This window comes from Capsella rubella, unplaced genomic scaffold (genome assembly GCF_000375325.1).
Source record: "Capsella rubella cultivar Monte Gargano unplaced genomic scaffold, Caprub1_0 scaffold_2, whole genome shotgun sequence".
Lineage (NCBI taxonomy): Eukaryota > Viridiplantae > Streptophyta > Magnoliopsida > Brassicales > Brassicaceae > Capsella > Capsella rubella.
Genome location: NW_006238922.1, coordinates 9276572 through 9298383, shown reverse-complemented (window position 1 = coordinate 9298383; position 21812 = coordinate 9276572). Strand labels below are relative to the sequence as shown.

At 36.8% G+C, this 21812-nt stretch overlaps 7 protein-coding genes, 1 long non-coding RNA gene and 1 other non-coding gene across 11 annotated transcripts; 5 read left to right on the top strand and 4 right to left on the bottom strand.

Moving 5' to 3' along the window:
• Window positions 1-309: 309 nt before the first annotated feature.
• Window positions 310-1489, top strand: LOC17894977. Its single transcript, XM_006301589.2, has 2 exons — window positions 310-1034; window positions 1129-1489. The coding sequence occupies exons 1-2, from the start codon at window positions 310-312 to the stop codon at window positions 1487-1489; spliced, it is 1086 nt and encodes a 361-aa protein (XP_006301651.2).
• Window positions 1490-2238: 749 nt separating this feature from the next.
• On the bottom strand, window positions 2239-2311 carry TRNAF-GAA. The gene has a single exon. It is a non-coding gene; the product is annotated as a tRNA-Phe (tRNA).
• A 940-nt stretch (window positions 2312-3251) lies between these two features.
• Window positions 3252-7092, top strand: LOC17894353 (putative U-box domain-containing protein 42). Its single transcript, XM_006301351.2, has 3 exons — window positions 3252-4735; window positions 4861-5170; window positions 5302-7092. The coding sequence occupies exons 1-3, from the start codon at window positions 3620-3622 to the stop codon at window positions 6888-6890; spliced, it is 3015 nt and encodes a 1004-aa protein (XP_006301413.1). The 5' UTR covers window positions 3252-3619; the 3' UTR covers window positions 6891-7092.
• LOC111831879 lies at window positions 4971-5418 on the bottom strand. The gene is made up of 3 exons (XR_002834979.1): window positions 5337-5418; window positions 5147-5231; window positions 4971-5062 (listed from the first exon to the last, which is right to left on the bottom strand). It is a non-coding gene; the product is annotated as an uncharacterized LOC111831879 (long non-coding RNA).
• Window positions 6133-9910, bottom strand: LOC17894302 (putative pentatricopeptide repeat-containing protein At1g68930). Of its 2 annotated transcripts, none has more exons than XM_006301649.2 (3): window positions 7547-9910; window positions 7348-7455; window positions 6133-6221 (listed from the first exon to the last, which is right to left on the bottom strand). In XM_006301649.2, the coding sequence occupies exon 1, from the start codon at window positions 9908-9910 to the stop codon at window positions 7679-7681; it is 2232 nt and encodes a 743-aa protein (XP_006301711.1). In that variant the 3' UTR covers window positions 6133-6221; window positions 7348-7455; window positions 7547-7678. The 2 variants fall into 2 exon arrangements, with proteins under 2 accessions (XP_006301711.1, XP_023643132.1); XM_023787364.1 differs by lacking the exon at window positions 6133-6221 and adding an exon at window positions 6381-6468.
• A 224-nt stretch (window positions 9911-10134) lies between these two features.
• On the bottom strand, window positions 10135-13139 carry LOC17894553 (transcription factor bHLH49). Its single transcript, XM_006302106.2, has 10 exons — window positions 13018-13139; window positions 12760-12893; window positions 11649-12568; window positions 11344-11568; window positions 11191-11256; window positions 11036-11104; window positions 10867-10938; window positions 10611-10775; window positions 10435-10528; window positions 10135-10341 (listed from the first exon to the last, which is right to left on the bottom strand). The coding sequence occupies exons 3-10, from the start codon at window positions 12417-12419 to the stop codon at window positions 10304-10306; spliced, it is 1500 nt and encodes a 499-aa protein (XP_006302168.1). The 5' UTR covers window positions 12420-12568; window positions 12760-12893; window positions 13018-13139; the 3' UTR covers window positions 10135-10303.
• A 4095-nt stretch (window positions 13140-17234) lies between these two features.
• Window positions 17235-20488, top strand: LOC17894443 (WPP domain-interacting tail-anchored protein 2). Of its 2 annotated transcripts, none has more exons than XM_006300807.2 (5): window positions 17235-17349; window positions 18122-18606; window positions 18695-19821; window positions 19911-20057; window positions 20231-20488. In XM_006300807.2, exons 2-5 carry the CDS (start codon window positions 18129-18131, stop codon window positions 20369-20371), a joined length of 1893 nt encoding a protein of 630 aa, XP_006300869.1. In that variant the 5' UTR covers window positions 17235-17349; window positions 18122-18128; the 3' UTR covers window positions 20372-20488. The 2 variants fall into 2 exon arrangements, with proteins under 2 accessions (XP_006300869.1, XP_006300868.1); XM_006300806.2 differs by having other exon boundaries at window positions 19911-20061; window positions 20231-20324.
• A 157-nt stretch (window positions 20489-20645) lies between these two features.
• On the top strand, window positions 20646-21109 carry LOC17895018 (putative defensin-like protein 263). The gene is made up of 2 exons (XM_006301607.2): window positions 20646-20738; window positions 20832-21109. The coding sequence occupies exons 1-2, from the start codon at window positions 20681-20683 to the stop codon at window positions 21050-21052; spliced, it is 279 nt and encodes a 92-aa protein (XP_006301669.1). The 5' UTR covers window positions 20646-20680; the 3' UTR covers window positions 21053-21109.
• A 137-nt stretch (window positions 21110-21246) lies between these two features.
• Window positions 21247-21766, top strand: LOC17894038 (putative defensin-like protein 262). The gene is made up of 2 exons (XM_006301020.2): window positions 21247-21432; window positions 21512-21766. Exons 1-2 carry the CDS (start codon window positions 21375-21377, stop codon window positions 21748-21750), a joined length of 297 nt encoding a protein of 98 aa, XP_006301082.1. The 5' UTR covers window positions 21247-21374; the 3' UTR covers window positions 21751-21766.
• The last annotated feature ends 46 nt before the right edge of the window (window positions 21767-21812 follow it).

The following is a 21812-nucleotide window of genomic DNA, read 5'->3' as shown; positions in this document are numbered from 1 at the left end:
CCCAAAACTTTATAGATTTTCAATTTAAGCCTATTTTTGTTTTTAAATCTTCTCCCTTTTTCTGAAAACCAACCAATACTTTGTAGATTTTCAATTTAAGCCTACTAGCTGATTATTTTGCTTTGCGGTAATATTTTAGAAATATAGGGTTTGTTTCTGTAATTTCTTCACATGCTTTTTCCGGTTAAAGAAACTTTACATTTTCTTGAACCTCTGATAAATTATTCCACAAGGAAAGAAGCTAGAGAGTTTTGGTGTCTAGGGTTTATTGTCTTTGATTCTCTTCTCACAAATTAGGGATTTACAACAATGTCTCAGGTTATGTGCCGAATCTCAAAGCTTTCATCAGCCCTGAACCATTTCCTCTGTTTCCGACGGTCGGAATTCTCAACGGCCACGGCAGCTGCAACACCTTATCTCCTCCTCGGCAACTTCAACCTCTACGATCCGAGGAAGCAAGAGCAAGTGAAGATCGAAAACAAGATTCTACCGAAGGATGTCTACAAATCTCACAAGATGGGATCATCAAGAGGATGGTTAGCTTCGATGAACAAGAAAGATTCAACAGTGCGTCTCGCTAACATCTTAAACCCTTCCAAGAATTTCATATCTCTGCCTCCAATAACCAGAGACAAATATGAACATGCTGTTAATGTCTCTGTCTCATCTCCAAATGAAGAAGACTGTGTGGTCGCCGTCAAGTTTTACGGGTCACGAGTCAGTCTTTGTCGATCTGGTGACTCGGAGTGGACTCGCATCGACGTGCCTTGTCCATCTTTTTTCTCTTCTACTGTCATGTACTCGGAGAGAGACATGAGATTTTACTTGAACAATTGTAACCCTGACTACACCGGTCCAACCGATTTCACACCTAAAACCGGTTTAATCACTCCGGTTAGTGGCTACATGAGGTTCCCCTTCTCTGACTTTCTAGAAGAAATGCCAGAGTCGGACAACGAAATGCGTCTTTCTCGTTTTAAGATTCAACAGCAACTCGTCGAGTCATCTTCAGGCCAATCCTTCATCGTTCTATGGTAATAAAAACCTATTCTTTTTGTCTTTCTCTCTGCTTTGTGTTGTTATAACTTATAAGAGACTGAAAAGAATTTAATCTGTGTTGTTGGTCAGGTTTGTGGAGAGATTCACGGACAAAGGAGAAGTTGCACCATGGGGAGACACACGTTACAAGAACAGCAAAGACCTTTGCAAGAAGACCAACAAGATCATGGTGTTTAGGCAAGACGAAGAGCAAGGGGTTGGTCCTTACACTGATGACATTGGTGATCTTTGCATTTTCTTGGGCGACAATGAATCCTTTTGTCTCTCTGCTAAGGAGTTCCCTGGTCTTAAACCTAACTCGGTTTACTTTGCCGGCCATGGTTCTGGTTTTGGCATATGTGATCTCGCCTCTCGCACTATCCACTATCTCTCCGACGCTACTCCACCACCTGGTCGCATGTTTTGGCTTCCTCCCACAGTATCCCAATAGGAGAGAAGATTTGTCTTTCAATTATCATTTAATTTAGTGTTTATTAATCGCTGTTAGTCTTTTATCTTCATTGATTCAGCTGATTTGGTGTTTTTGATATCTTTCCAACTTATTATTACTGGATTCTTATCCGTTAGAAGCCTAAGACACATTTCTTGCGTTTCAAGAAATAGTTTCTATTAGTCATTTAACTTCATATTGAAACTGTTTAGTGTGCTTCGAATGTATACAATTTTCTGACATTTGATGCAAGGGATGAGATGTTTTAGCAAACGACCCTAGCAATTTGGTTACTAGTTAATTTATGGAAGTTGGCATAAACACTACTAGCAATATGGTACAATTGTATTCACTTTGTCCACGGACCACGGTTGAGACCTCTTCTCCAATCCAATAATGGCTCAAACAGCAAAGAAACTTTGTCTTAAATTTCTTCCATGATTGCATTATCTATCTTTCTTTGTAATTTTCAAGTTCCTATAGTGAAGTTTGGGTTTATTTTTTTAATCTCCGATTTTGAGTTGTATTCACAGTTAAGAAGAGAATGTTTCACTCATCTCAAACAATTCATACGAGTATATAAAGTTTGACGCATCCAATCCATTGTGTCACCATTAGAGAGTTAAAGCACTTTACGTGTTGTCCTTTGTGTTGTCATTACTCATTCGAGAGTTGAGAGAATGGTTTTTGATATGCAAGCTAAGGATAGGAAACCATCAAGTTGTAAATATAAAAGATGAAAAAGAAAATGCGGTGAGCGTGGATCGAACACGCGACCTTCAGATCTTCAGTCTGACGCTCTCCCAACTGAGCTATCCCCGCTTCTTGTTGACTTGCTTATATTGTGCAATAGAAACATGCCGTGACTCATCATATTGCATTATTAGCTTGGGATGTGTTTGTATATCTCTATTTCTGCTATATTGTTTGTTTGGTGTTTTGAACATCTGTCCTACTTATTAGAAGCCTAAAGCAACTTTTCTTGCTTTTCAAGAAAGAGTCTCTGTTAGTAATACATACATTTTATTTCTCTCGCGATTATGTGATTTTTGCTACCAACTTTTGATATGTTTTTGACCTTTGGTAACTGAAAATTGAAAACTCAAGCAATGTAATTTATGTAAAAGTGTAAAAACTTATGGACTTAGATGAAATAAGTAGAAAACGTCATATCTTCTGATATTATAAGTAAAATATGTCTATATTTTAATTTCAAGAGCCAATCAAGAACCAACGACTTGATCATAGATAATTCCGCACGACTAGAACAAACATGAAAAAATTATGTACAAGTCAATGTTAATCAATGGCATATCTTACCAATTCAAGATTTTTTTCATTAAACAATCCCATAAAATAAAGAAAGACAATGACATTGGACAGTACCTACCCTATCCTTCTTAAGAAAAAGAAAAAGAAAAAAAGAGTACATGAAAAAAGGAGATGAAAAAAAATTAAACTACAAAAAGTTTCAGATCAAGTTTTTCTAACCATCATCATTCACCCTTTAATTTGTGGTCTGACCAATCTGCAGAAGAGAGATAGTGCAAGAAGACACCAACAAAGTCAATAAATTCCAAACACATGTTTTGTAAAGAAAATGTATGGTGCTTTATGTGGATGTACAACGTAATGCTTAACAAAGCACTCTGATTTGACTCCTTCAACTTTATTTTTAGAGAGTCCCATGGAATCTGACTGTGTCCCTACTTCCTCAAAGTCGTCTCCTCTATCATCATCTGAGCAACAAATTTACCTTTAGTGGTTTCCAACTTCTCTGAAACAGAGGACCAAGTGTGTCCTTCAAGTCTTCTGCTAGATGAAGTAGCAGTTGCAGACTTGGTAAGCAGAGTGAGACAAGGCCAGCTATTGAACAAATGGGATGTCGGTAAGACTTTCTTCAATCTTCCTTGATTATCCGATTCTCAATTCTCAAACCAACGGAATCTCTCACACTTCCCCTTACTTTTGTGATCTCAGACTCAAGAAGATATAGGCACAAGTGATACACTGATTGGATCGTTGTTGGGGTCCATTTCCGAGGTGATCAGATCTTTGGAGTCCTTACAAGCAGAAACAGAGAGGTTCCTCGAATGCGCTTGCTACTTTTATCGAGTTTCAGTGGTGTTAATGGAGATACAAACAGCAGAGAGTAACGTCATATGTTCGATTGATATCTTTGAATCACTATCTGAGAGTATAGATGTGGCAAAGGACCTGGTTGAGAAATCTCAAGAAAGCAATGCAAAGGAACCAACTACTGATCTGAGAAGTATTGAGGCAGGTTTTGAAGGCGTTGTGAAGCAGATGGGTGAAACCTTGCAGTCCATACCTGAATCAATATTTGACGAGGAAGAATATATAGGGGTTGTAATCCAGTCTCTGTCAAATGAGATGCAGAATGCTAACATTGGAGATGGTAGCAAAAGTGAGATGATAGAGAACGGGCAGCAGAAGATTTCTGTAAAGCATACACCGGAAATTGTGTCAGAGCAGATAGAGACAGATCTCTATCCCACTGATCCTGAATTTTCCTATGAAAGTTACATGATGTATAGTGAATCACAATCCCAAATGACCGATATAGCAGATATCCCAAGCCAGAGCACAGTTGTTAGCAGCCAGAGAAAGTATGGAAATCTTAGTGAATCACAATCACAAATTACTGAGTTACCAGATATTCCAAGCCAGAGCACGAATGCTAGCAGCCAGAGGAAATATGGAAATCTTAGTGAATCCTTGTCAATGTTACCACAAGTGACACAGTTCATGGAGCCCCCATACCAAGCTTTCATCTGCCCATTGACCAAAGAGATAATGGAAGATCCAGTCACAACGGAAACAGGAGTGACCTGCGAAAGAAAAGCAGTAGCAGAGTGGTTTGACAGTTTTGGAAACTCCGATGAGATTAGCTGTCCAGTTACCGGGGGAAAATTGACAACCGAATTAACTGTCAATGTTGTCTTGAAAACCATAATTAAGGAATGGAAAATACGAAATGAAGCAGCAAGAATCAAAGTGGCTCATGCAGCTTTATCCTTAGGCGGGTCAGAAAGTATGGTTATCGACGCATTAAGAGATCTGCAAATGACCTGTGAAGGGAAAGAGTACAACAAGGTACAAGTCCGTGAAGCTGGGATCATTCAGCTGCTTGATAGATACCTGACGTACAGAAGTAAAGATGTGAGGTATGAACTGTTACAGTTATTAAGAACACTGGCGGATGAAGACACTGATGCTGGAAAGGTTGGATATCTTTCATTTACCTTTTATGCAAGAGCTACCTACGCACTGCTGTATTTCTTTCTCCTAGACATAGAACTTCTACTTCTTGTTTCAATAGACTTTTATATTTCAAAGTTATCTTACAGGAAATGATTGTGAAGACCATAACTATGTCATGCGTAATCAAACTTTTGGGAAGCAGTCACCAGCCTGTAAGACATGCTGCACTAGCCTTACTGCTTGAGCTTTCGAAATCCCGACATGCATGTAAAAAGATTGGGACTGCTACGGGGGCGATACTGATGTTAGTCACCGCAAAGTATAACAGAGAGTTGGATGCCTTTGCGTCTGAAACATCAGATCAAATCTTAAGAAATCTAGAGAAGTGTCCTGAGAACATCAAGCAAATGGCAGAGAGTGGGCTATTGGAACCTCTTCTGGGACATCTAACAGAAGGTAATTCATTATTGCTACTCTCTCCAAAGTTTGGGAAGCATAGATGCTATACAAGCATAACCTGGAGCGAAATGTTAAACAATGAATTGATGTTGATTAATATCAGTTTACTTCCGAATGATATATGGCAGGGAGTGAAGAGACACAAGTGGCAATGGCTGTGTACCTTGTGGAAATTGATATTGGACATGAGAAAAAAACTTATGTAGCTGAGAAGGCTTGCCCTGCGCTCATCAGGCTGGTGCAATGTGAAAATATTGACGCTAGAAGAGCCGCCTTCAAAGCACTTGCTCATATTTCATTGTATCACCCCAACAACCAGATACTGGTAGAAGTTGGCATCATCAAGATCATGGTTGAAGAGATGTTCACCAAGCGAATGTTCAGTGATCTGATGAACTCCAGGAATGAAGCTGCTACAATACTTGCAAACATACTGGAATCTGGGCTGGAACATGAGACCTTTGAGGTGAATACTCATGGGCACACATTAGGCTCGGATTACTTTGTATACAACATCATCCACATGCTCAAGAACTCAAGCCCAGATGATCTTAACATTGATTTGATCAGGATTCTCCTATCCTTGTCCAAATCACCCAGAGCAATGGCAACAATTGTCTCAGTGATCAAAGAAACCGACGCAAGCTTTGCCATGATAGAACTCATCAACAATCCTCATGACCAATTGGGGGTTGGAGCATTAAAACTTCTGATAGCACTTACACCCTACATCGGTCACACGCTATCAGAGAGACTATGTAAAACTAGAGGCCAGCCAGAGAATCTTATTCAGTGCCCGGTTGAAGCAAATCAGATAACAGAAAAGCATGCTGTTTCAGCCAAATTACTTGCTAAACTGCCGCATCAAAATCTGACTCTTAATTTAGCACTGGTCAACGAGAGCATAGTGTCTGAAATTCTGCATGCAATCCATCTGATTCAAAGAAGTGGAACACGAACAAGCAGGTATGCAACTGATTTTCTGGAAGGTCTCGTTGGCATCTTAGTGAGATTCACAACTACACTGTACGAGCCCCAAATGATGTACCTAGCCAGAAACCACAATTTGACATCAGTGTTTGTTGATTTATTGATGAAAACATCAAGCGATGAAGTTCAAAGGTTATCAGCAACTGGACTAGAAAATCTATCATCTACAACTATGACTTTATCGAGGCCACCCCAACCCAGGAGCACGAAATTCATGGGATCACTGAGCATGCCTAGGTCTTTCTCCCTCCGTTCATCCAAAAAGAAGCAAATAGAGATCTGCGCAATCCACAGGGGGGTATGTTCTGCAAAAAACACGTTTTGCTTGGTTGAAGCAAATGCAATCACAAAGCTTCTAACATGTTTGCAGAGTGATAAAGTGGAAGTAGTGGAGTCAGCATTAGCTGCTATATGCACGCTATTAGATGACAAGGTTGATGTGGAGAAGAGTTTAAGCATGCTGAGTGAAATGAATGCGGTACAACGAATTCTAAATGCAGTCAAAGAACACAAGAAAGAGTCTCTATTGCAGAAAGCATTTTGGATGATTGACAAGTTCATTATTAGAGGCGGAGATAAGTATGCCAGTGACATATCACAGGATAGGATGCTGTCAGGTATGTTGGTTAGTGCCTTCCATCGTGGAGATGGTAACACAAGGCAGATGGCAGAAAATATTTTGAGGCGTTTGGACAAGATGCCAAGTTTCTCTACTTATATCACATAAATATATCCCATTAAAAATTGACATGTGAAACCTTAACTGTTACGAACTATTGCCCATTCTCTCTACTCACTGTGTATAAAGTTTTCAATTTGAATTAAACTTTACGTTGTGGTCACAAAAGATAGTAGTAGTTCAATAGAGGTTACAACTTAACATCCTCCTCACAACTTTGATCATTACAATGCGATAACTTTACGTTTTAGTAAATTATTATAAAGATAATTGTTTTTTTTGTCCCCATCTACATTATACACCTCCAAGCAATCTAGCAATTGGACGATACAAACTCTAACCATTAAGTAAAAGATAGCCCACCATCAATATATACATAAAGTTATGTGTAGACTAAAACCCCAAATAACATCGATTTCCAGTTAGCTTATAGAAACAACAGAAACTAAACCACCAATCTTCAACTTCATAATTTATAAAAATCACAAATCCAGATAGGTCTTACCATTCATGTTTTCCAGTTCTGTCGATGTTGCAGTCGAATCATATGAATGCACCCTGTAGAAAATTCTCAGCCAATTGGAGTCCAGTGCAACTAATCAGGCTCAGAATCCTATTCACAAAGATTTACAGCATTAATAAAATTAGAAGACTAGGATTGAAAACCAAAAAAAAATATTAAAGCGAAGAGAGATTCGTCCTACTTGTTCCTCTTTTTTATCCCCACGATAGCTGATGAAGCGACTCATTATCCAAAATAAACTTAATCTTCCTGAGTCTGTTTTGATTTTTCAGATTAGCAATGGGTAGTCATCATGATAATTCCAAGATGAAAACTACCAGAAATCTCCACATGAGCAAGTTCCATCTTTAAAACGGTGAAATCTAACAGCATCTCTGACAAGTATCTCTCTACCAGTAACGCTGGAGATATGTTTTGTAGCATTGTGGCAGTCCACACACACTCTAAGATTTTTTCCTACTCTAATAGGTAGGCCTGAGGGTACAAATATCAATCCAAAAGCAATAGCAAGCCTTTCACTGTGATAGTTAAGCATTTTTATTTTAACAGCTTCCTCAACATCATGGTGGACAAAACTGGTATCTGGTTTGTAACCATTTCCTATGATTTTTTCGTTCAATTCCTCGAGCTTAGCATATATCTGATCTGAATATGGATTTGACTCGTCATCAGCTGAGAAACTGTGCAATTTTCCTTTCCATTTGATCCAACTCTGTCCGGGTTCTTTTCTCACATTCTTCTCTTTCATTCCCCGCCTTAACTGTGCCACACAATCCCATTTCCCTTTTGAAGCATATATGCTAGATAATAGGGTATAGCCAGCAGGATGATGAGGATCTAATTCTATGAGTGATTCAGCTGCCCATTTACCTATTTCCAAGTTACATTTATTTCTGCATGCGCTGAGTAAAGTAGTCCAACCAATGGCATCTGGAGGGAAAGGCATTTTATTTATGAAACACATGGCTTCCTCTAACCTTCCGGATCGACTGAAGAGATCAATCATGCATGAATAATGGCCATTACTCGGCACTATTCCATATTCATTTATCATTAACTCAAAATATCTCTGTCCTTTCTCCACTAATCCTGCCCTACTGCAAGCCGAAATAACACCAGTCAAAGTCACTCCATCAGGTTTTAGTCCATGTTGTACCATTTTATCAAACAACTGAATAGCCTCAATGGCCCTTCCAAATTGGGCATATGCGGAAACCATTGCAGTCCAAGAGACTTCATCCCTGACATTCATCTCGTTAAACAGCCTAGTAGAATCATCAATATCTCCACATTTTCCATACAGAGTCACCAATGAATTTGAAACAGTGACATAATGTATTAGGCCAGAAGTTATAGCTTTTCCATGAAACTGGGAGCCCTCTTCTAAGCTAGCTATGTTGGCACATGCACTGACCGCTTGTCCCAAAGTATAATGATCTGGGTCAATTCCATTTCTTTGCATGTCAAGGAAAATTTTAACAGCTTCTTCAGCACGTCCAGTCTGGCCATAACCCACAACCATTGCTGTCCAAGACACGACATTCTTCTGCTTCATTCTATCAAACACAGTCTTTGCACAGTGTAAAAGCTTACACTTGCAATACATGTCAATTAGAGCACTGCCTACATATATGTGATCCTGAAGATTGGTTCTGATTATACAAGCATGAATTTGTTTCCCTTCGTTTATTGCTCCTAATCCACCACAAGCAGGTAGTACACTTCCAAAAGGATATTGATCCATCTTCAAGCCTTCTATTTTCATCTCTCTGAAACATTCAATAGCCTCTTTTTCCAGTCCATTTTGAACAAGACCTTTAATCATAGCTGACCAAGAAACTGAATCTTTCTGCATTCCTCGAAATAACTGCAGAGCATCTTCGATCATCCCACATGCCAAAAGCCCTCCCATCAGTGAATTGTACATAACTGTATTTCTATCATCTAGCCCGTAAAAAACCTTCTTTGCATCAGAGATGAAACCAACTTTTGCATACATATCCAACAATGGGCTCCCAACTAAAAGATAAGAGTCAAACCCAAGCTTGATAACTTGACCATGAATCTGCCTGCCCAAACTAACATGTCCATTGCTAGAAGAAAGTTTCAGCATTGTCATCAACGTGACCCTAGTCAAATTAGAAGAAAAATCTTTCATCATCGTATTATAAGCCTTGACAGCTGAACCAACCAATCCACTCAAGGAATAGCCTTCAATAAGCACGTTCCAAGTGACACCATCACGATCAGGAAGCTTCTCAAAGGTACGTTCCATCTCAGAGAGATGCCCGGATTTTGAATAAGCCAAAAGAAGATTATTCCAGGAGAAAAGGTTTGGTTGGGGAATTCCATCGAACACTCGGCGTGCATAAGTGGAGCTTCTGACTACAGCATAAGCGTGGACGATGTTGTTATACAAAAATGTCTCTGGATGAAGAAGTGTTCTGATAATATTCCCATGGATCATCTTCACATGGCGACTCTGATTTCTAGCTCCCAACCCAATGCATTGCTTTATCTGAGCAGAGTAGTAGTTCGACGCCATAGTCATCCGTTACTATTTTTTTGGTTTAAGAATAAAGTCAAATCTGACGGACTAAACCAATCGGTTACTTGTATTTATATTTTATAACATTTATTTTTGCAAATTTTGAAAACGAGTTATATAATTCCATATAGCTCGTGGTAAGGCATTTTCGTCGTCACAACGAAATCACAATAACAAACTAAAAATGTTGCAACTTATGCAAAACTATTTTGCATTGTTGGTGTTTACAATTTGTACTCTTCGTTCACAAATCTCTAGTACAGTCGTAGTATCATATTCGTTAATAGTAACATCATCATAATATAGTACATAGTAATTTTAAATAAATTTAAAAAAAAAGAAAGAAAGAAGATTACAATAATTTTATATTCTATCTAACAAGAAGAAATATCATGGCTCAACCTTCATATTTGCAGCTGGAAGAGATGCTGTAACAAGAAAAAAATTGCAGAAGAAGGTTTAACCAAAAGAAACTATTATTACTTAAGTGAAAAAAGAGTACAACAGGTTTCAGTTTGCACCTGTAGCTGCTGCTTGAGGATCAGGTGTGACTTCACCAGCTCCATAGTTAATGTGGATCACGTTTTGCAAATCACCCTCCCATCCATTTGTATCCTAGTTTGCAAAAATAATCACCAACAACATTAGATTTTTGAGTTCGGATTTGTTCATTTTCCAGACTGCTTATATTACATACCTGTCGCTTGAATCCACCATTTGTAGGAGACAAAGGAGAACTAATGGTCCTTCCGATGCTGGAAAGGGTCTGTTGCATGAATCCATGTGGTAAAGGAGGATAAGCCATTGACATATTTGGGGGGAATGGTGTTGTAGATGAAGAACCAGCTCGTAGTTGAAGTGCCTGCAGATAGGAAATTTTGTTTATAAGAACCTTAGGAAGATTTAAATGATAAGGAGAATATTTAATTGAACGACTTGCAAAAATATCTTACATCTTTGGCAAGAAGACCTTCAAGGTTAAAGTCCATTTGTGGGTTCACAGTCGCAAGTTTCATCGATAAAAACTGTTCAAGCAAAAGAGAAGAAAATGAGAAAAGACAAAAATTGATTACAAGAAGCAAACACAAAGAGCACTTCCTTGAGAATTAGGAAATGTCATACCTCAACTTGGCGTTGTAGTGATTGTACGTAGTTTATGATTTCATCAAGCATTACTGCCTTCCCAGTCACCTGCAAACACAATCATTTTTCTGCATTAGTTCTGTCTGCGTTCTTACATATTAATATCAATCATTATCAACGCTTTAAGACCTTACCTTGTTGCAACCTGGTACAAGATCTTGAAGAAACTTCATCCTTTCACTAATTTTTTCTCTCCTAACCTATAATCACAAAGTAATTACATGAGAATACAAGAAGAGATAGCTTCTATTCAACTTCAAATTCCAAGATAGTTTTAAAAATTGTACCCTTTCTGCAAGACTATGGCTATTTGTGGCCTGGCCTCTTCGAGCCCGCACATGAATATATCCATCTTTTGGAGGATCAGAACTTTGTTTGCCCTGTTGTTTCCCACTATTTGTCTTCTTCCCAGGTGAATTTGGACTTTGCTCATTATTCCGCTTTTTATCACCATTGCTGTCTGGTTCTTCCTCAGACTGCTGAGATCTGTGTGATTGAGCTGCTTCAGAATTCTACAAACCGAAATACTACGAGTGTTAATTTTTATAAAGGCAGAGAGAACGAAAATAAAAGAGTAACTTCAAATCTTTACCTGCCCGTTTCTTTTCCTTTTCCTTGTGTCAAAGCCTTTGGAAGAGGTTTCCCCGCCTTTCTGACCGTTACCACCACTAGACTGAGTATCCTCAGATACATTCCCCGAGCCAGGAACATTCGGTTTTAATTGTTCACTTGATCTAACATTTGGTTCTTTCACTACTGTAGATGCATCATTGTGAAGTTCACCGACATTAAGTTCATTACTTTGGCACTGCCCTTGCATTGTTCCACCACCTTGAAGAAACAAACCAATCGCCTCAGGATTCCCAAGTGGTTGATTCACCATATCACTAAAATTCCCACCGCTAAAGAGCGAAAACCTCGCAGCACGCTCTATAAAACCTGAATCAGCCGGGAACTGAGCCATGCTCGGAGGAAGGAAGCTACTCGCATTCGGCAAGAATAGACCATTTCCTTTAGGAGGCAACAAATTAGGCAGATTCCAACCCATTTCAAGAGATCTATCAACATTACCCCTAAAGGAAGAAGACGAAGCATTACCACCGTTGTTCTGGACACTAAAACCGCCATAACCCACAGCCTGAACACTCGTGGGATCATACCAAAGAGTTTGCCCAAATGAATCCATCATCTGAGATGGTGAGCAAGACGAAGGACAAGCTGAAATCAGATTCTCTTGAGTATATGAATCAATCGGCGCAGAGACAGGATTAGAACTCGAAACTTGCCAATCTACAGCCGGATTATCAACGGAATCATAGTTCACAGCACTATCACGATTCCTCTTCTCTTCACTTATATCCATCTTCTTCTAAACTTGATGAACAACACTACTCAATAAATAAATAAAACACCTCCAAGATCAAAACCACTACAAACCAGCAAGACTTGGCACCAAACAAACACATTCAACTTCGTCTTTAGTGATACAGTGAAGAAGACACAATCCTCCACCTTCAATTGATTCAATGAAAGAGAACAAGGGAAATCCAAATCAATAGATTCCTTAAATTAGAGAAAAGGGAACAGAAGCAGTCAACTTAAAGACAAAAAGGACCATGATTTATCCGTACGAAGCTCCAAAAAACCCTAAAACCAAATTTAAGCTTATAAATGGAGCTAAAGAGAGTCAGGGAGAAAGATACCCATTTTTTTCAGAATCTGTGCCACTTTCTGAAACAAATTTTGAATCTTTTGCCTCAATTTCTACCACACACAAGCTTTATTGAACTGGGTCCTTCGAGTCAGATAATAAAACCCCTTTTTCTCTGTTCTTCAGCTGCAGAGAGAGGAAGAGAGAGAAAGATAAGCAAAGGAGTGGCTTTTTTGTGTGTAGGGAAGTGAATCGAAGAAGAAGAAGAAAAGAGAAACAAAAAAAATGGGAAAAGGTTCTGGATTTATACCCACGCTTGCATAAAAAACAGAGCTTTTTGATCATTAAACATAAACACCGCCATAGCCAAAGTATCCAAGCATTATAATTTGCAGGGGTGCTCCTTTTTTTTGTGTGTGTGTAAGAGAGGTTTAGTTGAAATTGGAGTGATTAAAATTAATCAAATCTGTATGGTTTTAATTTAACACGTTCTAATAATTATTCTAATTCTAACAAATCAGCTGACAGTGACAACTTTCATTTTGGGGTTATCTTTATCTTATTCTATAGTTTAAATTTTTAAATTTTTCTTCTTGCTTCTGTAACTAATGAATTAGGTTTGTTGTAACTTAAATTTTTATAGCTCCAAAATGTATTGAAGTGATAATAATATTACCGACATTAGTAATCATTAATTCAATTCTATCACACATTTATTAAATGGAAATTATAAGTAGTAAATTACTAGTTTTACGAGCTTGCTACATATTCATACTTGTTTTATAGTCAGTCTTTATTTTTATTTCTTTCTTTTGGGGTCAACACTTTTTTTTTTAACTTTTTAAAGTCAGTCATGTGCATACTTTTATGATTTTATTAGCTAGTTTCAATGTTGAATAAGTTCAAGTTTCTATATTCCAATGTTTTTTAATATAATAGTACTAGAAACAATAAATATATATTTAATATCTGAGCCAAAAATGTTGAATAGTGAAACAAAATAAATAAAAGTATATGGTATAATGCTTGCGAATAATCATAGCAATTATTGGTTTCATGTTCAATGTTTTGGATTTTGTACCGAATCATAGGTTAAAATTCTTAAACAAATAATTTACATTTTTCTTCATGCACGGTTTGTTGGAGATTTTATAATAATTTGTACAGTATTTATTTATTTTAGTGTCTTTTGACCGCTTTGCTTTTGCAAGCTCAAGTCTAGTTGTAAAAACGTACTGCTAAGACTTAAAAGATTCATAGCAAGCTTTATAATAATATAACTAGATAAGAAAAGAATCATTTTAATATAGTATTGGACAATAGTTAGATCTTTTACTGTCTCTTGTTATAGTTTAATTAGAGATATTCGAGTTTTGTGTTACATTCTGTCAGCTTAAGGCAACTTGTGAGTTTAGAGAACCTCTTTTTATTCAAATATTAATAATTATTCGTACGTCTTGGTTTAGTCAAATAATCTACGAGATCTTCGTGGTCGATAGAGTTCTTATATTATTACAATTATTTTCTTAGCAAGAAAGATATATTACATTTGTTAATTAGGGCATTCAAGAAAATTAAACCTAATTATTAATGTCTGCTTTATATGTACAAAATACCAAGCTTCCTGTTAACACTTGATTGAGCTTAATAAACACTAAACAGAGATTACAAATAGTTTTACAGTTAACCGTTATTTAGCTTAGCAGTTCCGATCCTAGCTACTCATTCGTTACTCCTTGATCAAACCTTGTGTGGATTCTGGTTCAACTCAGTTTTGTACTTGGTCCCAACACCAACAAACTCCACTTTTGAGTTTGTAATCACTAACATGCATGGCTTTTGACCAATCAGATCATTAATATATAGATCAGTCATTAATAATTCACTTTTGTAAAAAAAAAAAAATGCCACTGGGTAGTTTGGATTTCCTGACATAGGATTCAACATTTTCACAACTTCATGCATGTGTATATAGATGTAATGATTCATTCATTCGTGTGTAGTGTCCGAAGAATTTGCAAGCACTAATTCAAGCAAATGCTAAATAATTATACGTTACTTGTTTATATACTGTTTTTTTCTTAATTACAACCACGTACTATGCTTTACATTGTAAACAAAAATCGACCGTCATACAAATACAATAAAAGACCTAATAATTTGAGCCAACGACTCCTAGTTTTTGCATATTCAATTAATAACGCTCCTTTGTATGATACCAATGAAGTGATGACGATTTCATTCAGTGCCATTATATATACTACTGGTGGTAATTAATCTCTTAATTAACTTGCGACGGAGGTCAAAGATCAAAGCACACGCAAGATCTGTCCCAAAATGCTAAAAGAAATAATGCATTTGTTAAGAACATACATAATTCGTACTTGTTAACGCTACATGTCCAAAATCACTTAAAACTTTTACTAGTTTTTAACTATAACAACTTGGTGTATTTTTATTTAACTAGGTAAATGATTAGTGACGCAAATTGTTTCTTTTTTTTAGTTATCTCCTAAAACAAATGCTTTGTATATTAATATGGTGGTAATGAACAAGTGTAAACGTATTAACAACTACTGTATTAAAATAAAGTGAAAGGAGGAAGAGTAAGTAGATGGACGGTCCGGTTAGCGCAAAGATCGAGGGTCATTATTAGTTGGCCTTGGGACTTGCAATTTCCAAAGGCCTAAGAAAATAGTATTAATTAAATAACTCCCTTATATAATAATTGAACTCTCCAGCCCACACCTTCACTTTATCTTCTCTCTTTTCCTATTTTTTTATTTTATATACTATTAACCATAGTTTTGCTTAACCTTTTTTTTTAATAAACTTTTATGAGCTATAGTTTAAGGCTTTAAGCCTATTCTGCATTATTAACTTCTCAATATTACTCGATAAATTATCGCCGCTATGTATAAAATTAGGAGGTTTGGGGCAAAAAAATCCAAATAAAAAGTATCGTATCAAACCAAAATCAATGTAGTAATAATTACAAAAGAACTTCAACTAGATATCGAAGTGAAACAGAATGAATATCTAAAAACTTTTTATTTTAAAATTATTTATAAAGTCACATGTATAATATTTTAGATATCCAGAACCAAATCAAAAATACTTGTATATAAAATTTTAAAATGTGCGAGTTGATCTTAAAGTTTTTTTTTGCTAGAAATACTAATGACTTAACTTAATATCTAAACAACTATGCCAAGTTTAATAAAAGTTAGAAATGTTTTGAAGTGAGTTGAGTTGATTTTACTAAATAAACCACATATCATCACCACATGTGTAAATTACTAATCTTCCCATTTCAACTTAGTTAAATATATTATTTTGGACTTTTAAGCATATGAAATATATTTGCATTTCGTATATTAAAAAAATTGTGTTTGACGACAAGAAAATTGTAATTTTTATCAGCTTAGCAACACTAGTTTATATTATATGAGATGAGATGACAAAAATGAAAAAGAAGTAACACTAGTAATACATTTTATGTACAACGACGATCAAATTCAAACACTATGTCCCCATGTATAAATCTTATACATAAGTTCCATTTCCCCATTTATAAATCTTATACATATGTTCCATTTGTAACTCACATTAAGAATCACATCTAGTAAAGTCTCTATACGTTCACGATTCCCATACATAGTAACGCCCATCAACGAGCCCAAATATAATTAGTCTCTCGTAACATTCCCATACATAGTCACGCCCATACAGAGTAAAGACGATCATTCAATTCTAATTGATTTCGCCTCACCATACACAAATCAAACCCATCATAAACAAAGTAGTCACATCATGTAAACTAATCCAATTTAACATCTCCTTTACTGATCTACACATTCACAATTACTTTGGTCTGAAGTACCATATGCACAACGAACAATTTAATCACAATTACATACATAAATTCCTCATAGCTAATCACCCGCCGCATAATTGAATTAGATTATATACATGTTTATCATTACGTACACACATACCATTCAATAATAATTTTTTTTGGTAGAAACCATTCAATAATAAATTATACTAAATTAAATGTTTTTCTTTTGAATTTGTATATACTTAATTAATATGACTATTTATTAAAAATCCTAATCTTAAATGTAAGTGTATCGTGATATTATCTACACGTTAAACACAAAAAATATGCAAAATCAATTTTTTGTTTTCAAACAAGTTTTGAAATATTTACATTAATTGTCTAACTACTATATGAGATCTCAAGGTGTGTTATTACAGTAATCACGAGAGAGGAAACAACAAAAGTTGTCAATTTTGTAAAGGCCTTTTTAGCTGTAACCAATAAGAGAGCAGCTTATTATTATTAAGCAGTCTTCTTCTCCTTGTCCTTAGTCCTTACCAATAATTCAACGTCCACCACAACATAGCACTCCCGCTAACGTACGCAAGCAGCACTAACGTACGCGCGTTTTCTTAATCGTTGGCTGACTTGTAAACAACATCCGCGCATTTTAGCATTAATTTCCTGAAGCCAGAGAACACCGTACCACTTGTAAGGCAAAACAAATTGAAGTTCGTTGACGAAGTAAAGGCTCTCTCTCTGTTTTGTCTGAGGCTAATCTGTTCACTCATCTACTCTCGTATTTACAGATTTTGATCGGTAAGGGTTTTGATATTTTTCAGATCCTGTTTGATCTTGAACCTCTCTGTTTTGTCTGTCTCCAAGTAAAACGGGCTCGACCATTTTTTGTTTGGCTTGTTGAATTTTGATCTTTCTGTTCTGCTTTCGTGGTAAAGTTTGAATCTTGCTGTGGTAAATTGCTAAATTAGTAATATTTTTTGGTGGATCTCTTTGAAATGCTGAGTCTTTTACAAGTATGTACTGACTTGGCTTATTGGTCTTTCTTGACAAGTGGATGTAATCAAAGATACTTTACTTCTCAAGTTGAGTTCATAGCAATTGTGAGAATATGACAACAGTAAGCAAATTGATTTGGTTACAGATACTATAATGTGTTTCTGTGAAGGAGTACTGAGATAACATTTTCAAATTATTTGCTTGGATGTTCTGGTTTTAGTTGATCAACAATTTGGTTTCATATAGAAGACTAGTGCTAGAATTGTAACTCGAGGCAATGGTAGTGTGGCTTTGTGTGTGTGAGAGAGAGGGTCTTAACTTGATTGATAGGAGAAAAGTTTTTTTAATCCTCTGGCAAGAGGATGTCTTAATTGAGAACTAGGAGATGAGCATGGTCTCCTTTTTATTCATTTCAGTAGGCGATAACTCGGTTTGAAAGATAGTGCCTTTACCTAAGTATCCATTTTCCTACACATTCATAATCACGAACTTACAATGTAATTGTTTTGATTTCCATTTTTTTGGATTAGTTCATTCCTTGTTCCTAGCTAAGCTTTGAAGTTTTGATTTTTAGGCCTAGAATGGAGGAGATTATTCAGGAGGAGCATGGTGAAGCTTTGGCTAGTAGGAGTGAGGAGGAGCAAGAGATGTTGAGGATGTTGACAAAACTAGAGATAGACTCGGCTTACACTTGTGAAAAGCTGCTGAACCTGCATGTTCTTCTTATGCATCTTTTGGCTTGGGATAATGATCTTGAAGGGATGGGGACACCTGATTCTTCTGCTGCCTCTTTTGAAAAGGCCTTGACATTTGATCTGTTATGCGGTATATTGGAGTCGGAGTTAAAGGAAGTGGACGAGGTTTTGGATGTGTTGGAAGCTCAAATTGTTGACACTTCTTATAAGATATCTAGCTGCAAACATGCAAATTCTATTGTTATCGAAGGCAAGTTGGCTGAATCTGCAGAATCCTTGAAGCAGTCTAGGGGACAAGTCTCAGAGATCACTTTGCAATTAGCTCAGTTCCGAAGAACACTTCACTACATAAGAAATGGAACAAGTAATCACTTTTGATATATGGTTAGTTTAAAGTTATTGGTGCTTTGGATTACTTAGCTTCTGACTAGTATTGACAAACATGTTGGCAGGTGAAAACGAGGAGTCAGTGGAGCTTTCAGGTCAAGATTTAAGGCAGAAATATGCGCTGAGACCATCGGACTTAAGGCATAAAAATGCTTTGAGGATGCTGGAGAAGTCATTGTCAAGAGAGCTAGAGCTTGAGAAGAAGTTAATGGAATTTCAACAAAATGAAGAACAACTGAAACTCAAGCTACACTACACAGAGGAGGTATCTTCTCGGATGGAAGAAGCATCAGAGTTTATATGGGGACGGTTTCTAGAGGCAGATAATTCGTCGGAGGTGCTTACGGGTATTTCAAAGGAACTTGTTGGTCGTCTACAGATTCTCCAGTTTAGTCTGAATGGGTCATCCCAACGGGAATCCGAACTTACGGCTAAGCTTGAAGATTGCACTGAACAACTCGAAGCGAAAGATCTTATGGTGAAAAGGCTTGAGGAAAGAATTGCAGAAAATAGTGAGATAGTTTCAGAAGTGCTCACTTTGAGAGAACATGTGAAGTCAGCTGAACAAAAGCTGAAGAAAACCGAGCTTGAGCTGAAAAGTGCCAATGCTTCTAAACAAGAAATTCTGGTACACCTTGCTGAAATGGAAAACGCAAATGAGTCAGTCAAAGAAAGCCTTTTCGAGGCTGAAAGCAGAGCTGAGAGTGGAGAAAGTAAGATTAAAGAGCTAACTGCTGCAAATCTTGAACTTACCGAGGAACTAAATTTTCTCAAAGATGCTGATGATAAAAAAACAAAGAAGGTGAACTCTCTCGAGAAGCAAGTCAGGGAATCAGAAGTTCAATTACAAAATTCCAAAGTATCATCAGAAGCAAGTCAAGAACAGCAGAACATGTTGTATTCAGCAATATGGGACATGGAAACCTTAATCGAAGATCTAAAGTCTAAAGCCTCAAAAGCCGAGAGTAGAACGGAGATAGTGGAGGAGCAATGCATTGTGCTTTCTACCACAAACTTTGAACTCAACAAAGATGTGACCTTTTTGAGGCAAAATGCCAAATCCTTAGAAGCAATGTTAGATCGAGCTAACGATGAAAAAGAGAGATATGCACAAGAAATAACTACAAGGAACAAGGTTTTGATGGATATGCTGTTGCAATTATCCAGTGAAAGGGAGCGTATACAAGAGCAGGTACTTTAGGCTATGCGCATAATTATTTTCCTTAGGGACACAAAAGCAAAGCATTGCTGAAACATTATTGTGTTTTTTCTTTTCCACAGCTATATTCTTTGGCAAAGGAAAACAAAATACTCAGAGTGAATCAATGCACAACTACATACCAAAAGAGAGGATCTTATGCTGGGGACAAAGAGCCGCTGTTTAGCGCAGATGGTCATGGAATAGAGGCACTTGCTGAAAGCCTGCAGGCAGGTATTCAGTTTATTTTTTCATAAGAAAATTGCGATAATCATTGCAAGACTATAGCTTTGTTGCTTCTGAAAAATGATAGACAAACCAAAATATAGATCATAGATAGATATGAAAACCAGAACCTCTCTTGTTAATAATATATAATGTGGTCTTTGCTATCTTTGAACAGGAGGATGAGAGAACAAAGAAAGAACGAGAGAACCATTCTGTGTTTAGCACGGTCATGAAGAGAACAAGAAACTTGGAACCCATACCAGCTTTGGTCTTACTTTTTGTGCTGTTGTGTTCATTCTTTGCTGTGGCTTATTGAGGAAAAATATATTCAGTGGAAATCTCTTAGCCCATTGTATTCGTCAGTTGTACATTATGTTGTAAATACTCATTTATCTTGTATCTATTACAAGCAATGTATTTCCAGTTTTGGTCTCCAAATTATAAAGTGATTTCCTAAAATGGAGAGATCACACAAATAGAATATGACAAAACTTGGTCAAACCTTCACACAAAAGATTTATTGCCACTTAACTTCATACTATATAAGAAGGTAATCTGAATTCTCTCTTCATCACTTCTACAACAAAAAAGAAACACTGAAAAGATTTTGAGGTTACAATTTGCAATGGAGAAAAGGTCTCTCAAGCTAGTCTTCCTGTTGTCCCTCACAGTCATAGCATTTTGTAATCTTTCCTTCTATGATGACTTCTTTTTTGTTATATGATTTTTTTTCTTTGGTTTTGTTTTGACGTTTTTCTTGTGTGTGTTTGTGTAAGGTTTGTCTATGGGTGACGCGAGAGAGATGGCAGTGGATTGTATCGGCGGCAAATGTCCTAAAGGACAGATACACTGTGACTGCTTACCTCTTGTAGCACCTCCAATGGACAGCTATGAGACCAAAGTTTCTTGCCGCCGAGATAAGGATTGCATCAAGTACTGTCCTAAGGGCTGCAAGATTGTGAACTGTAATTTTGGAACATGTTTCTGTGAGTGTTAAAAGGCATTGGAAACAACCATAATTTCTACTTATATGACAGAGAGAAACAATAGATTTTAAATACATATAATTTTTTTAATTTCTCCTTAATAATATATCTCTGCATCACTCCATAAAACTGAAATAATAAAGTTATCTCCCTCTACAAAAAAAAAAAAAAAAAAAGTTATTTCCTATAATGGAGAGACCTCACATAGTTGTGATTCAAACAATGTGTACCTGCGTAAACTTTTCTGGTATTAAATAAGACAATCTGACTTCTCTCTTCATCACTTGCGCAATCAAAATAAACAAGCAAAGTTTTTTGAGATTGCAGTTAGCAATGGAGCAAACGTCTCTCAAGCTTGTCTTCTTGGTCTCCCTCACAGTCATAGCATTTTGTAAGCTTCTTCTTTGTTGTATAATTTTTGCTTTTGGTCTTGTATATATTGAAGTTTGTGGCGATTATTTTTGATCAAGGTTCGTCTTTGGGTGACACCAGAGAGATAGTGGAGGAAGAAGCGAATTGCATCAACGGCAAATGTCCTGAAGGAAAGAAGAACTGTAACTGCTTGCAGACAATAGCACAGGTACCTTTAACGGATTACGACCGGCCTTGCAATATAGATAGTGACTGTAACAAGTTCTGTCCTCCGCAATGCCAGCTTGGAACCTGTGTCTGTAGGTGTGATTTTGGTTGCACATGTACCTGTTATTGAGGTTTAGTAGATATGATACCACCATAACTCTAACTGTAAGACACACACAGGAGAAAGGGATA